The sequence below is a fragment of the Sardina pilchardus genome, chromosome 22, assembly GCF_963854185.1.
Source record: "Sardina pilchardus chromosome 22, fSarPil1.1, whole genome shotgun sequence".
Lineage (NCBI taxonomy): Eukaryota > Metazoa > Chordata > Actinopteri > Clupeiformes > Clupeidae > Sardina > Sardina pilchardus.
The window spans coordinates 26,879,744-26,896,581 of NC_085015.1; the positions used below are offsets into that span (position 1 = coordinate 26,879,744).

Sequence of the window (16,838 nt, forward strand, 5' to 3'; positions counted from 1 at the left end):
ATCAATCTTCATCAACTTTAATGTCATGAAAATGAAAAAAATAAAAATAAAAATGTTAGACCAAAAATGCAGTTATGCCTTTTTGCTTTGTAGGGCTGTATACAGTAGTTCTATTCTGAAATGCTGGATAAATTGGCTTTGGTTGAGCTGAAAACAGACCTATTTTGCATTTATCATTTTGAGGTAGGCTACCTAGACAATTCAAAGAGATAGCAGTAAAATTGCCTGAAGAGAGCACCACTAATTCATACAATAATACATTGTGCGCATAGCCAATTTACAGTCGTTGGTTAATACGTTAGCTGCCTGAGTTTATTTTAAGATTTTTTTTTTGCAGATCTGTCTGTCGATCTAATAGTAACGTGATCGGAACTACATGTCCCACAGTGCATCCCTTTGCGCAAACTCACATCGGCTTTCCACCATGGCAGACCACAAGTGGACGGGCCCTGTCAAAAGTCTTAAAGGTGTGATTTTAGACATGTGTGGTGTATTGTATGACAGTGGCGATGGAGGAGGTGTACCGATTTCTGGATCCATTGAAGCGGTGAAAAGGTAGGCTTCCACTAATGCCAGTAAACTCTAAGACTCGGGTAGCGTAGCTGTAGCCGAACTTTCAGTGGACATGCCTGGCTCGGCTCGGCCGGTCCGGGCTCGTGTCTATGACATTTATGCAGGTCTCCAGGATGTTTATTATATAGCCTATAAACCTGAAACATTAGGCTAAACATAACTTTGAACTTTTTGGCACGGGTTGCTCACTGTCCAGTTTCACTTACAACGATTAGGCTATTTGCATTTTACCAACCCATAGTGACAGTGTAGCTAGACATGCTGCAATATATTAGTTTGTTAACAACTAAACAATTGTTTGTGTTTTCGCTAACTTACTTCTATAAAGACTGAAAGAGTCAGACCTGCAGTTGCGGTTCTGCACCAATGAGACCCAAGCTACGCGTGAGAAGTTCGTTGCGAAACTGCAGCGGATGGGCTTCGAGCTGTCCGTCAGCGAGGTGTTCTCTCCTGCTCCAGCAGCGGTGTCCATCCTCAAAGAACGGAGTCTAAAACCTCACCTCCTGGTGCATGATGGTAAGACCATTTGCAGTCATAGCAACATTAGTTTATCTTATTGTCATTGTTTCACAAAGTCGGGGTACACACACACACACACACACACACACACATATTGCCAAAAGTATTGGGTTCCATATTGGGTCCCATCCCATTCGTAATTCATAGGGTTTAATATGGCGTCTGTCCACTCTTTGCAGCTATAACAGCCATATAACAAGGCTGGCCCCCCTTCAGTGAAAGGAACTCTGAATGCTTCTGTATTAACTAATAGACTTTGCACAATTCCATGCTCCCAACTTTGTGGGAACAGTTTGGGAATGGCTACTTCCTGCTCCAACATGACTGTGCACCAGTGCACAAAGCAAGGTCCACAAAGACATGGATGGAAGAGTTTGGTGTGGATGACCTTACACAGAGCCTACACAGAGTCCCGACCCAATACTTCAGGCAATATAGCGTATGTACAAGCCTAGGCTATATAATTGTATATATTCATACATACATACATACATAGACAGACGCACACACACACACACACACACACACACACACACACACATACACACACACACACACACACACACACACATATTGCCAAAAGTATTTGCTCACTTGCCTTGACTTCGGTCAAGTTGGAACAGGAGGTGGCCATTCCCAGACTTCCCACAAAGTTGGGAGCATGGAATTGTCCAAAATCTCTTGGTTAATGCTAAAGAATTCAGAGTTCTTTTCACTGGAACTAAGGGACCAAGCCCAGCTCGGGGATGACCCCTTCCTGTTCCATCATGACTGTGCACCAGTGCACAAAGCAAGGTCCATAAAGGCATGGATGACAGAACTTTGTGTGGATGAACTTGACTGGACTGCACAGAGTCCTGACCTCAACCCAATAGAACACCTTTAGGATGAATTAGAGCGGATCCTGAGAGCCAGTCGCCTTGTCCAACATTAGTGTGCGACCTCACTTCTGAAAGAATGGTCAGAAAAATCCCCAAAACACACTCCTACAGTAAACCTTGTGGAAAGTCTTGCCAGAAGAGTTGAAGCTGTTATAGCTGCAAAGAGTGGACCGACATCATCATAAACCCAATGGATTATGGATGGGATGTGACCAAAGTTCATATGTAAGTCAAGGCAAGTGAGCGAATACTTTTGGCAATATAGTGTATAATGTATATATGGATATTTAAACATATACACATACATAGGCATGACGTGTGTGTGTGTGTGTGTGTGTGTGTGTGTGTGTGTGTGTGTGTGTGTGTTTATATCTCATAGCAAACTGGATGAATACTTTGCATCTTGCTTGAACGAATAGCCCACATTTGGCACCTTTCAGAGATCCTATCTTTACTAATTTATTTTACTTTCATAGATTTAGTGCCAGAGTTTGACAGTGTGGACAAGACGAATCCCAACTGTGTGGTCATAGGAGATGCAGCAGACAAGTTCTCCTATAAAAACCTGAATGACGCATTCCAGGTTCTTATTGGGATGGAGAAACCTGTGTTGTTCTCTCTGGGACGAGGGTAGGCTGGCCGTTTATTATGATCATAAAATGATTGCTCTGATGTTATTAAACTGTATTAATTGTTTTATTTGATCTCAACTTAGACGATACTACAAGGAGACAGATGGTCTTAAGTTAGATGTCGGAGTGTTTATGAAGGCTCTGGAGGTGAGAACTTTCAGTTGCACTAACTTATTTATAAAGTCCCAATTATTAGACACGGATAGTCATTTTGGTCCACACCATAATGTTTTGATCAGACATGGCAGCTGATGTTCCTGATGTTACAGCGGTAGACATACAAGCATTATCTTTAATTTTGTGTTATCATGATGACATGATAAGTATGACATGCAATATCAGTGCACTGATTTTGGAAGAGTTGTAGTATAGCCTAACTATATTTTTTATCGACTATTGTTTTGGTAAATTAAATCTCTGTGTCAATGTTGGAATCGTGAAAGTTGTCATGAAGACAGTGCTGTGTTTTTGTGTCCATAACAGTATGCCTGTGATGTTGAGGCTGAGGTGGTTGGCAAGCCATCAGCTATGTTCTTCCAGAGTGTTCTCAATGACATGGCGCTTCAACCACATGAGGTATGGAGTGCTAAATTGGAGATTGGATATATTTCAGTTCAATTTCTAGATTAGGGATATTTCAATTTAATGTTTAAGCCACCTGCCACTTTTGATTATTGTCTTCAAGCTTTGTCAGACATGTTATGGTGCATGCATTCTAAAATTAGGATGCACTTTGATGAGACACGTCCTCTCTTGTCTTCGATCTGTACCCTCTCCACCCACACCACACCCCATGCTTTTCTTTGAGCAGGTCCTGATGATAGGTGATGATTTGGTGAATGATGTTGGTGGTGCGCAACAATGTGGGATGAAAGGCCTCCAAGTCAGAACAGGAAAATACAGGTAGGATTACAAAAGTCTGCGTCCTTGTATGCACAGTTTTATACCTGTGTTTCCATCTTTTTGCTTCGATTTTTCTTAACTTTGGAAAAGAAGGCCTATTTTTTTTTTTATTATTATGATTTTTACAACAGGGTTGAATAGAAGTTTTTAGGAACCACTAGAGGGCACTAGACTCCCACATTCCACAGTGCTTGCGATTGGTGTGAATGGTATGACCAGGTTGACTTAAGGATTATGCTACTTTTTCAAGGAAAGGTTTTAGATGATTCAGCAATCAGTTTCAGCTATTTGGTTTTCACAGAGGCATGTGCATGACTTCTATAGCAAGATTGCAATTCAGAGTGGAATGTATGTATATGCTCCATCTAGTAGGCCTACTGTAGTGAAGAGGATCTTGGTTCACTTGTTGAGTGTTTGGTGCATGACAAAAGGTAGGGGAACAGGCTTAGTCCATTTATGCTAATAACCTCTACATTTCACAATTACAGATGGCAAGGATGATTGGTGCACATGTTTTGATTGCTGCACATGTTTTGATTGCATCCATAACATCTAAGACTTTAGAAAGTGTGTAGGCTATATCCCATCTAGACAAGTGCCTAGAAAAGAAGGCAAATCGATTTTAAAAAGGCAGATGAAGTGTAGTCTGATGAAGAGCTTTTGTAGCTTGAAATCTCACCTTCTGGTAAGAAGTTTAATTTAAAAAAAAGTAATTCAGGTGAAGAGCAGTGTGCAGGTTTTTCTCTCTACACTACAGTATGTATGTCCACAGTAAAGGGTTATGTTCCTTGGACAGCTTTCAAGTTTCAAAAGCCCCACATCAATTATCACTCAAGACTAATGTGTCCACCCATTTAATGAGGAGCTGTAGTGGAGACGGTTCACATCCAGACAAGTCTGTGGAGTTTGTACACATTCAAACTGTTCAAAAGACTGAGGCATCTCTTACAGGACTAGTTGACTATTTCTTACTTCTTTCAAAACGTATTTCTTTCAAAAATACATGACAGAATACATGGCTTTGATTAAAAAAAAAGATTGAGGCAATGTATGTGAGAAATGTGTTGTTGACATACTCCACCACAAGTTCTGTAGCACACACCATACCTTGGGCAATATATTCATTTTACAGGCTAGTATTTTGATCTCCTGACACATGTAGTACTCTAGGTGCGGTCCATTGGCATGTCACTCTTTGGTTACTCACAGGTAAGGCACTCTGTGCTTGTCTCAACCACTATACTGACACAAGGTCACTTAGCATGTTGGTTTAGAAGTGGGTGTTGGGTTTTTGCCAGTGTTCCATAGCCATGGACAAGCTCAGCACCCCCGTACTGTAGAACTCACTCTGCAGTTAGAGCTTCACCTGCATGCTGGTTTTTATGGAGTCTTGAATGTTGACATTACATGCTATAACCACTTCCTGCTAAAGTAAACACATAGGGGGGATGTGTGACAGTGTTTGCATACAAACTGCAAGGGGAGAACAGGAACACAGCACTGCTGAAAATGACCAGCAGCCACCTCAACGGGCCATAAAACCTCTCTTGTACTGTGTCCAGACCAACGAGACACAGTGCAGTTTCATTTGAGGCTTCCTGCGCCAGTAAATGGTCATATGATGAGAAGTGCCCTGTCACGCAAGGAGCTGCGCAGACAAGCGTGCACCCGACATCCTACGTGGTAGTACGCCGCTGTTGAAATAGATAAGATAAAAAGTCTCACGCAAAGGAAACGTAAACATAAACATGCACAACTACATGAACATAGAGAGAATGTGTTCTGCTGTAGGCCTTACCATCCAGACAGGAGCTAAATGTTAAAGAGAGATTTTGTATATGACCTGTACCCCTCCAATGTGGACTTCATTGTTGACTATGTCACGTTTTAACCCCAGTGGCAATGATGAAGATAACTGTTGAGAATGCCTTAGCCATTTGCACTGTTTTGCATACCAGCAGCTAGGAATGAGGCAAAACCTGGTTTGAATGAAAGTCATTTGCAATGCCAAATGTTCTCCGTACACACAAGTGGTTGTCCATTTGACTCCTTCCTATATCCAAGGTTACTCAGGAGCCTGAGGAAAAAAAATATATAGGATTGTTTCAAAAGGATATTTTCATGAAAGGATATAGCTTATTTACAGAGATTCTCTATCTTTCAAGTAAGTCAAATGTAAAATGCTAGCTGTTCTTTTAGGAGCCAAGGAGGTTTGAAAGTAATTACCCTAAGATGAATCTGTCATCGTTCCACTGATAAAATTGCCCAGAATCACTTCAGGGATACTCCTTAGTCAGGAAAACACAAGGAAATGCCTGGGAGTGTTTGGAGATTACTGAATGAAGAAATAGATTTCCAAATTTCACCATACGGATAGTGCTCCATATGGGCCATTTTTGCAATGTCAGCGTTTCTGCTTGACGTTGGTAGTGATGAAATTAAGAGGAAGTTTCATGGGAAACCGGAAACAAAAGCAAATCCCTCTAAATTAGTGTGATAGCAGTGGATCAGAAGTACATGACAGAAGACTACAGTACAGCAGACCCTACTTCATTATAGAGTGGAAACATACAGTAGGTGTGCTCAATGAGGGAGCTTTTATGTGTCTGTTTTCAGCTGTGCAAAGTGCAAGTCTCGCTGATGGGAAAACTTTTTCTTTCTTGTCGCTTTTTCTTGTCATTATCGATCTTATCTCTGTCTGCCACAGTGAATGCCACTTCAGACAAAACAGACAAAACGCACTCTTGAGTGTCTTTGTTCAGGGGAAAGATGAAACCGTGTTTCTCTCACATGGTTACACTGAAAGGGCCCCGGGCTGGACATTTGCTTTTCTGTAGACAGACAGTCCTTGGCCTTGGCTCACAAAAGACACAAATAGAGAATTATGGCAAGTCATCTTTGAGAAATGTCTGTGCGCAGGTGTGTCTTGAAATGTTTTTGGATGTTAATCTCGTGGCTTTCTGAGTATAGCCTAAGGAAAAACTTCACTGCATCTTCACTGGTGCACCTTTCCCTCCGACACACACACATACACACACTCTCTCTCTCTCTCTCTCTCTCACACACACACACACACACAGTAAGTTCTTTGTATATGACATGTCCATACACAACATTGAACCCCTTTTATTGTAGTCTTGCTCCTGTAAGAAAGAATTTATGATAGACACCTGTGTGTCCTGTATCTTTATACTTGTATGTGTGTGTGAGAATGTGTTTGCCATGTGAGGCCCAGCCATGTGTTAGCTACAGTTCAAGGGCAGCATTGATTCTGTCATCACAAATGTTGATCTGTGTCAATAACACACAAAGCAGCCTCTCATTCAGCAATGGCTGAAATAGAATTTGGCAGTGCCATGTCCGGGTGTACAAACATGCATCAATTCTGAAAATGACTGGGGCCCATGACATCAGCGCGTTATCAAGTTATTTAGTTGCCATCATGATCTGTTCTCCTTGTCCTCTGTCCCTCCCTCTCTCTGAATAATTAACCTCATTATATACTGATAGAGCTACTACTAGCAGCTACAGAGGTACTGGCAGGTCAAGTAAAGACAGGGATTTGTTGCTGGTCCACTGGTGAATGAGCCCCTCTTACGAGATACTCTAAGGTGCCTTATTGGCGCTTTAGCTCCCAGTAGCCCCATCTCTCAACAGCTGCAGGTGATACAGAGCCGAGCTACGCTGGTTTGCTAGTTAAGAGTCAATTAGCGATGAATTATTAACGCTGGCCTTTGACTCTGAGGGACAGGCCTTGAGATGAGCCTCAGTGGTGCATGGTTACAGAGACTATGCCCTTTCATTGAGAGGAGCATGGAGGAAAGGAGGGGTGAAAGCATGCAGGGCTAGAGGAAGAGAAAGAGCAAACTGTCCTCCCTCATCCTGATTCCCAAATGGCCCAGTGGAACACAACACCACCCTGCTCTGTAAACACAGTTGTCTATTATACCAAGGACTTTTAGACTGCTGTGCGCATACACACACACACACACACACACACACACAGACAGACTCATTCCTTTACACAGGGAAGCAATTGGTGGTCACTTCTGTCTTCAGCCATAAAACAGCACCTCAACGTCTCAGAAGCCCATTTCCGTGTCTGTTGACTCGCGTCTGTATGAGTCCTTGTGCTACTTGCTTAGGTAATCTAAACTCTATATCCATTCAGCTGTCTGAAGGGCATTAGTGACCCAGTAAACTGCAAGTGAACACTTTCTCTGTCTCCACAATCACATCTCTCTCTCAGAGGCTAACAAGGGGGATCACATTTGAGACTTGTGGAGTTTATTTGGTGTTTACTTGGAGATGATTGGAACTTCTTGCATGTGACCGTGCACTCTGATTGACTGTGTAAACGACATCATTGTGAGCACAGTTTACTCTGTTTACCCGGTGTGTCTGTCTGTGTGTGTTTGTCTGTCTGTGTGTGTGTGTCTGTCTGTTTGTGCGTTTGTGTGTGTGTGTCTGTATGTGTCTGTCTGTTTGTGTGTGTGTAAAGTGACAGATGGTGAATCTATGGCTCTTTCTACAGCATGGGAGAGCTTTTTAGGCTGCCCAGCCACACGGAAACAAATGTATTTACCTCTGGAACCCCCCTCCGCCCCCAGGGCCTGTGTTGATCTCTTCCACAGTATCATGTGGGAGGATCACATGCAGTCGCTCGGTTCCACTAAAGGAGCCGCGCGGTTCTCATGTCGTGACACTGCCAAATGAGCGCTAATGACAGCAGATTGCCCCATGAAGGACTGATCTCATCATGGGTGTACATGGAACATGCAGACAGACACAGACACTAACACTGAGCCGTGTCTACTGTGTACTCTGCTGCAGTGATTGGGTCATTAGGTTTGTTGTAATTGCATGTTTCTAAGCTGTGTTTAGTTCTACCATTAACTCACAGTAACACTTCCACAGGGCGACGGGGATGGCACCATACAGTGTGTCTGCAGCATGAGCTCCTTGCATGCAAAGCCCTGTGTTGCTCCCTCCCTCCCTCTTCCCTAGAGGATGCTGATGTCATCACAGTCCCTCCAGACTCCATTTCCCTCTGAAAGGCTGATCAAGCGCTCGGCCCTTATGCCAACAAGGACTTGGTGACCTGCAGGGGGAAAAAAAACAAAACAGAAAAAGCTTTTGTGCACAAAATGCCAGAGTTCAGCGATGCACACCCAATACATACATGCAGCATACTCCCAGTGAGTCAAAGACTGATTCACACTCCTTCACTTTCCTCCTCCATATTTAAAAACAAACATGGTTATATAATATTACAACACTGTCTGAGCACTCCATGTATGTGACTTGACGAATGGCGTTGGTTTTGTCATTCCTTCGTGCCAGCTCTTCCACTGACAGGCGTGCTGCTCCTTTAGTGTCGTCGTTTGCATTGTGAAGTGGAGTTCTATCTGCGGTTCCGGAGCGTCAGCGTGGTCTTGAGCTCTGCCATGTCTCACGCTCTTTGCTCCCTGGCCTGCGTGTTTTGGCTGTGCACACTTGTTTGTTTTGAACTTTGTCTCTCCTTGCAGACAAACATATGGCGATGCCGGATAGCGAGTAGCCTTCTACTGTCCAGCTGGCAGGAGGGATATATTTTTAATCTTTTCCCTTTCATATTTTCCCTCTGCCCTGCCTTTGCATTTGAGTCCATGGAAGAGGCCATCATGGTTCCCTTTTTGGATGAGTGGTTCCCTCTCTGATCCTAATACCACCGGTGATGGGAGGGGAAGACCAGTGCCAAGTCTGCACTGCTGAGGTGCATGAGTGCAGGGACCTCCTGCAGGGGTTGTGACAATGATTGACAGGAGAGAGATTCTGAAAGCGTGAGATCCCTTTGAGTGACGCTGGAGGAGAGAAAGGCCTTATCTCGGGCCACAGGAAGGGGACTTATAGGGGGAGTTAGTGCTGTGAGTGGGCCGTCTGTGTGTTTATAGTCGGGCCATTACTCCAGCCAGAGCACAAGAGGAACACAAGAGGAGATGGAGACTGAGAGGCTAAAGCCTGGCTGCTAGATGCAGCTCTTGGGTGGAGGAGAATTCCAAAAGTGCCAGAGGGAAAGACTACTATGAATGTGTGTTTATATATGTGCCTGTCATGGCTGGATTGCAGTTGTGTAGATCTGCTGTACAAATGTTCTAGAAGCTTGAATGGTATGCATCATGCGGTCTAGTAGTTTGTAGTCAAGTCAATAGTGTAATCAAGTGGAGAAACTATGGGAGCTGTTGCAACAAGAAGCTTTAATCATGGTGCCATAATGGCAGTTGAGGTCACATTGAGAATACCATTTATTCTTAATAGGACATGGCAGTGTACTTGGTGGAAAACAACAAAACATTATTTTATTTTATTTTATCAATCTAAAGATTCTGCAAATTGATTACGAATTGTTGCTTGAAATTAGAGTTTTATGATTGACAAAATTTGAGTTTATGGGTTAAATTGGTTCAGTTGGCAGATGACAAAATGACATTCACACAGATACTGTACACACACACACACACACACACAATCTATCCTTATTTCTGAAGGTCTCTGCATGTATTTGATCCTAGGCCATGCCATCAGTGCTTGGAATTGTGGGCTGTACTTCCATGCCCCGCCTCTGACATTTAGTTAGATGGTGTTCCAGTGTGCAGACGTGCCCCTCAGACCGGAGTGGAGGCGGGGGGGACGCCTGACCCCGACAGCCCAGGAGGAGGCCACGCTTCCTGGGGCGCCCCTCTTGGTGTCAAGGCTCTGGACGTCAGTGGCATAGCAGGCTACAAATCTGCACCATAAACGCCTACACTGGTCATTTACATTCCCCATTTCAGCAGGAGAGCCCTGACCAGAGTGCTTGGTGTTGACCTTTAGGGACAGACAATGCTTCATTGTCCAGGCGGTTTATGACGCCAGCTCTGGTCAGAACAGTTTCAAAGGGACTGGGTTCAGGGAGAGATGGCCAAGCACTATCTGTTCCCCTGTATTGATATTGCAGTGACCTCCTCGACCTGTTGGCCATTACCTCAGTTGGAACACTAGACACTTTGTGCTGAATTTTGCATGGTCACATTGACTTGGTTACACTTCAATTATTCATGTCAGAAAGAGGAGTAAAGAGGCAAAATGACCGTGAGCACGCGCACGCACGCACGCACACACACACACACACACACACACAAGCTCATACAGTAAGTACGCATTTTAGAAGAGCTAAGGTGCAGATGATTTTGGAAGGCAGGCAGACAGAGGAAAACATTGTCCATAGCCAGCTTCAGAGTTTGTGTGAGAGTGGGAGCATGTCTGTAAAGGTGTGTGTGTGTGATATTTATGTGTTTGGAATTACTTGTGTAACTTTGTACTTTTGTGCATCTGTCATATATATATATAATGAATTGTGTGTGTGTAGGTGTATGTGTAAGTATGAATTGTATGTGTGACAATTAATATGGGTAAAGGTGTGTGGGAGTGTGTGTGACAGGGTGTGCATGCTCGAGGGCTTGGTCTGGTCGTTAGGTGAGCACAGGAGACATAACAGCGTGGATCACGTAACCACACACAGGCTGAGCTGCTGACAGATCTCATAAACACACCATCATTCTTCTCCTCTCTGAATGCCGTGTCTACTCTTTCTTTGTCCTCTCTTGATCCCGACCTCTTTCTTGCCTACTGGCTGTTAGCGGGTTTTAGACGCAAATGCCATAATGTCTAAATTCTGGCCATGCCCATGATGCAGACACATGACACAGTTCATGGAGGATGATCTTCATTTGAAGTGATCCTAGTTATGATGCACTGAAGTAATTGAAGCGATTGTAAAATGTTTGTTGCTTATGCCATTCCACACAGTACAGTGTTAATTGGACAGATCAAAGCACTTGATCTAAGTACTACATAGAGCAAAAAACAAACTAACAAAAGTACAAGACAGTTTTTGCATTGTTATATAACAAATACTGCCCTTTGATAGTTTTGATATTCTCTTTAAACTCATTTTGATGACATATGGTAATGTAAAGTACAGGTAAACTAGGCCTATATCACTTATAAACACCTCTGAGCATGCTAATAGGATTGAAGTGTGCTTTAATTGGTGTTTGCAAGGTTTTGCCATGTCTTTTAGTTAGCCAGCTGGCTCATTTGATAAAAAATTTTTTGTTAAGATGCACAGACCAATGCATCTGCAGAGGAGGTGGTGAATTAGAATGTTATGGTTCTAAAACACCTCCAGAGAGCTGTGTTGAGGAGAACTGTGGCATTCTGGTAGTCACACACACATACACACACACACACGCACAAAGCTACACATATGGCGGTTGGTTTTAAATTAAAGGCCTATGCCACAGCTCATTAATTGGCTGTCACCCCTTGTGTGAATTGTGTGTGTGTATGGATGAAAGGGGCCCTGTGCCGTCCTCCCATTTGCCCAGCGCTAGGGCTTCCTATTCCTCTTTCCAGCTGATTAAACATAGCTATCAGCACTCACCAATGGCCTACAGACAGTGCTGCACCCCAGCGGCCTCTCACAGGCCGATTGAGCCACTGAATCCATTCGCTCCGAGCCTATTGTGTTAACACAGTGTGGTGGCCCAAATCTTTCAACTCTTTGTCCACAACGGCATCAAATTTTCCACCAGTGTGCGGTACAGAGTAGGGAGAGGCATACAACTCTTGATGAAAGATTATGTATGCTACTCGTGTATTGAAAACATTATTGTTTTGCTCTTTTAATGGGCTAGGTGCAAGGGCCCTTCTTTTTCAGGTTGAAGTTCCTCCTTCATGGTGTGTTCTGTATTGAACTTTAACTTTGCTGTTTAGACTTCAGCCATTTTACACAGGAGCCCTCTGTTCACTGCAGCACTTGTCTGAAGGGTGAGAGACGAAGAGAACTAGGTGTGTGTTGTGCAGCATGTCTTGTGTAACGATGAGGAATGGATGTGAAAGGACACATCAGACAGGCAAGCAAACAAGGAGCAGACACCTGGCTGCTGTCTTTACATGTGTCACTCAGAGCACAATGGTGGACGCAACAAAACAATTCAACAAGTCTGGGTCACAAACACACACACACACACACACACACACACACACACACACACACACACACACTCCTTCTTAAGCACCTCTTATAGCTCTTACTCATCCATACACGTTTCAGCAGCTATTTTAAAGCACACTCACCCTGAAGACTGAGGCAGACACTGTATGCATGTTCTCCGTGTCCCAGATCAACGGGCCCTTCGTCTGCTGCAGGCCAGTCCGGCCCAGATCTGTGGTGCTGGTGCTGGTGCTGGCTCTGGCCCGGTGCACTGTTGTTCTTGCCACTCTGACAGATGGGTTCCGTGCGATCGGTGCTCAGGCCTCGCTCCATCACTCAGATCCTGTGCACGGTCCAACACTCGTTAGGCAGATGTGCTCTGCTGCCTGAACAATGGGATGTGTGTTCCTGGAAACCTCACTGAATTTGTTTGAATTCCATTTTTCATCGTGAGGTATTGTGTGCCTGTATGAATCACACGTGCCAAGTGTATGTCAACCTGATCTCTTCTAATATTTATTTACTAGCTCCCTCCAGCTGAACTAGCAACATTGACTGCAAGCAAATAAATAGCCTTACCTTTCTGTTCTGCAGACCCAGTGATGAAAGACACCCGACAGTCACCGCTGATGGCTATGTGGACAACCTGGCCGCTGCTGTGGACATCATGCTGAGTCATAGGGGTCAGTGAAGACTCCAGCAGGATATAGAGCGCTGTGGTGCCTCTGCCAAACACAAGAATTTAGTTGCAAAGAAGTTCTTGGTACTGTATTTGATGTAGATATAATTAGCATATAGCATATGGATCAGATAATTGATCTCTGATCCATCATCAACCATTGATGGAGAAATCTCACTGTGAATCGTCCCAATGTCACATAATGAATGAACTTCGAGCATTTTTTTTCAAGGCATAGTTTTGGAGTTATGTTATTGTCCTTTTTATTGTAATTGTTGGTGTTGATTGAGCACATCAGTGCACCAGCCATATCCTAGTGCATGTATACAGTACTGTTATCAACATGTGTTTGTGACCTCTGAGAACAATAGTGGTAATATTTTGTGCCATAATGATGACATAATTGTTCACTGACAATGCAGACATTACAATTTGATGTTGCACAGAATTGAATAACAGAAAGCAGTCGTTACTCTGAGCTGTCCTTGTGTGTTTATGATCCCCTAGTATGAATAGGAAGGCCTGGTTTGTGTAGAACAGATCAGACGGGTGAAAACCCAGTAGACAGGGGACATAGAAGCTGCTAAATGTACTGTGAGAGAGTTTAGTTTAACTTAATGTGATTTACACTCATTTGTCATTGGATGTTTATATGCACAATAATTAAAGACATTACTGTGAAACATTACGTTGAATCGTTTTTTCCCCTAAATGATGGTGCCATTGTCCATGAAAGACAATGCATTGAAGATGACGCTGAAAAGACATCGCTGTTAGTGGATTGTGGAGAGACGTTTGCAACTGGGTGGCGTGTAAAGGTAGTTGTGCCTTTGTGTGGCTGCAGGGGCCATACTGTAAACAAAGATGTTTTTGTTCTATATGTTGCCAAGTGCTGATTACTTGACGGTGTAAACATGGGTCATGCGTGTGGCTTTTTTTTTCGTTGTGGTTGAACGTAATGGTTGAAACCTATCCAATGCTATCCCCTTCCCATGAAAAACACGTCTGTAAAATCAATCCTCAGCAGTAATGCTGTACATGGTGTACAGTTTCCTACTGGGCTCTTCTCTACAGGTGACAAAGCGGTCATTTGACTCCACAGTTATCATGTGACCGTATGATAATACTTCAGATATGCTGCAGGGTCTGTTTTTACGACTTTGTTGTCTTCTCTCACACATACACACGCTTACTGGATGACTTTGTTGTCTTCTCTCACATACACACATTTACTGGATGACTTTGTTGTCTTCGCTCACAAATACACACGTTTACTGGATGACTTTGTTGTCTTCTGACACATACACACGTTTACTGGATGACTTTGTTGTCTTCTGACACATACACACGTTTACTGGATGACTTTGTTGTCTTCTCTCATATACACGTGTATTGGATGAGTGCCACCTGTGGGCGCTGGCAGGAAGTTGTAGCTCGCGTCTCATACGAGGGGTTTCCACAGATATGGCCCTGTGTTTATAGAGCATGTCGTTACACCAACCATCCCACCCTGCACCGCACCCCCACCCCACCACAACACAACACAACACAACACGTCCTCCACACACACTCCTGGCCAAACAGCACCCTCCACACCGTGTTCCGTGACCCACTGCCTCACTGGTGGCCAAGCTGTGGCCTTGGTCTTGTGCAGATGGCCACGTCTTCCTGTGGAGCAGGAAACCAGAGGGTCATCTAACCAGACAGCAGCCCAGGCAGACACCTGCAGCTGACATAGCAGAGGTAACTAATAGCAACACAACTGTAGGTGGGAGCCATTGTCACATTACTGCTTTTGTTGAACGGCAGCCCGTGACCTTGCTTCTCATTTGCTGTGACCCTGACTGAGTGTTTTCCCCTCCAGCTAAGCTTAACTCATCTCTCTTTCTCTCCCTCCCTTTCTCTCTCTCTCTCTCTAGAGTGCACCTGGCACAACATGCAATTGTTCTGCAGCACAATGTCAAACAGCTGTGGGTGAAATGGTGCATCATTTCCAAATTCAGAGATAGTCCAGAACACATACACACAAACAAGCAATTGAACTCGTTTTTGGCTCTATGAGTCAGGGCTGTGACTAGAAACTCTATCGGGCCCTCCCAATCCCAATCATGACCATCATGTTCTGTGGGGCCCTGTCCCTTGGAGTCGGTTTAGCAAGACTGTGTCAGCCACAGATGTCCACAGAAAATCTGACAAAGGCCAGAACTATAAACACTCAATCAACACCCACAAGAGTCCAGCACAATCATGACCCAGCCAATCCAGCGCCAACTCTTTTTCCTCCCCGAGCGAGAGACGAGAGAGGCCCGAGCCCCGAGCCCCTGGCAAAAGCAGTGTGGAGAGAACCCGATCGCACTGCAGAGAGTGTAACTCCAGCCACTGCAGCACTGAGAGGCAGCGCTGAGATTGCCTTCCCCGTCGCTCAGCAGAGCGCCGTTCCCACAGTGGTGTCGGGTTCCTGGTGGTAAAGCAACACTCCCCTGGCCCTGAACGCTCACGCCCAGCAGCCCTGCGAATCCCCCCTCGCTGCAGAGCCACGGCCACCACCACCACCACCACCACGCTGCACAAAGCACTCGCACATGCACACTGCACAGCCATTCAGCCCTCCAGTAGCTTCCAGCCCTGCTCAGCTCCAGAGCGCTGTAGCCCAAAAGAACTACAAAAGCACAAAAGAAAACACGCTCTCAAAACTGAAGCTCCACAGAACGAGCCGGGCTAAGATGTCTGGGTTCAATTCACTCCACGACATTTTCTCATATTTATTATCAAGTTGGCTTCAGTTCTGACAATGTGACACTGACATTTTCAGACTGATCATTCTCCAACTGGAGGAAAATTAAGGCAGGGCCGAGAAGTATTTCAACCGAAGACAAACACACAACCAAACCATTCTTCGGCTAATCAGCGTCACGCCATGCCCAAATGACTAAGCGTTATGGCCTTAAACTCATCATAAATGTTTAATGATAGACTCACTGACACCTCCAACTGCAGCACGTCTCCCCACTGACCTTGGCATGGCACTGACCATATGGCACTCTCTTTCATCTACAAAACACTCCCATCTCCTCTTGAGCCAGACCTCCGTGTGTGTGTGTGTGTGTGTGTGTGTGTCCTGCAAGTCTGGTCGCCAAGGGAACGAGTGGCTCACAAGAAAGACCTTGGGAGTTGGATTTCAGTGAAAAGCCTGAGACTGCATGTGTTCACCACAAAGATGGAAGGCAAACTCCTGCAGCACTCCAGCGCTGCACCACACAACATGATAGAGGAACCAGGGCCCTGTGTGCGGCTCGTGCTGGTGAGAGGACTGTGGGCTCCACAGCAGCAGTTTCAACTTAAATGTGGCTTTCACTAAATTCCTCAGTGGGACTTCCAATTCAGTCTGATGATAGAACACAGAAAAGAGCACATGCTAAATCTGAAACTGCTGGCCTGGTGCGACCGTCCCCAGCAAACTGAAAGTGTGTCAGTGAAGCGTTAGGCATTACGCCCTGCTGTTTACATGAAACATTCTGTCCTAACTGCCAGTGCCGAGACGAGACCTTCCTGGAGACGAGCGCGGCGGCGGCCGAGTCAGCTCAGCACACCGGCTGCTCCCTTCCTCCCGTGCTCATTCCCCCCCACGCCTGCTG

The 16,838-nt window shown here is 44.8% G+C and overlaps 1 protein-coding gene across 1 annotated transcript; it reads left to right on the forward strand.

The window, feature by feature from the left end:
• Positions 1-418: 418 nt before the first annotated feature.
• On the forward strand, positions 419-13,888 carry lhpp (phospholysine phosphohistidine inorganic pyrophosphate phosphatase). Its single transcript, XM_062526087.1, has 7 exons — positions 419-555; positions 902-1,089; positions 2,450-2,603; positions 2,689-2,752; positions 3,089-3,181; positions 3,417-3,508; positions 13,119-13,888. Exons 1-7 carry the CDS (start codon positions 425-427, stop codon positions 13,213-13,215), a joined length of 819 nt encoding a protein of 272 aa, XP_062382071.1. The 5' UTR covers positions 419-424; the 3' UTR covers positions 13,216-13,888.
• The last annotated feature ends 2,950 nt before the right edge of the window (positions 13,889-16,838 follow it).

Excerpts from the sequence above, each read along its gene's own strand:
- lhpp (XM_062526087.1), top strand. The coding sequence starts at position 425 with ATGGCAGACCACAAGTGGACGGGCCCTGTCAAAAGTCTTAAAGGTGTG. Across the intron at positions 2,753-3,088 it reads TGTTTATGAAGGCTCTGGAG|TATGCCTGTGATGTTGAGGC; the intron begins GTGAGAACTTTC and ends TGTCCATAACAG. Across the intron at positions 3,509-13,118 it reads GTCAGAACAGGAAAATACAG|ACCCAGTGATGAAAGACACC; the intron begins GTAGGATTACAA and ends TCTGTTCTGCAG.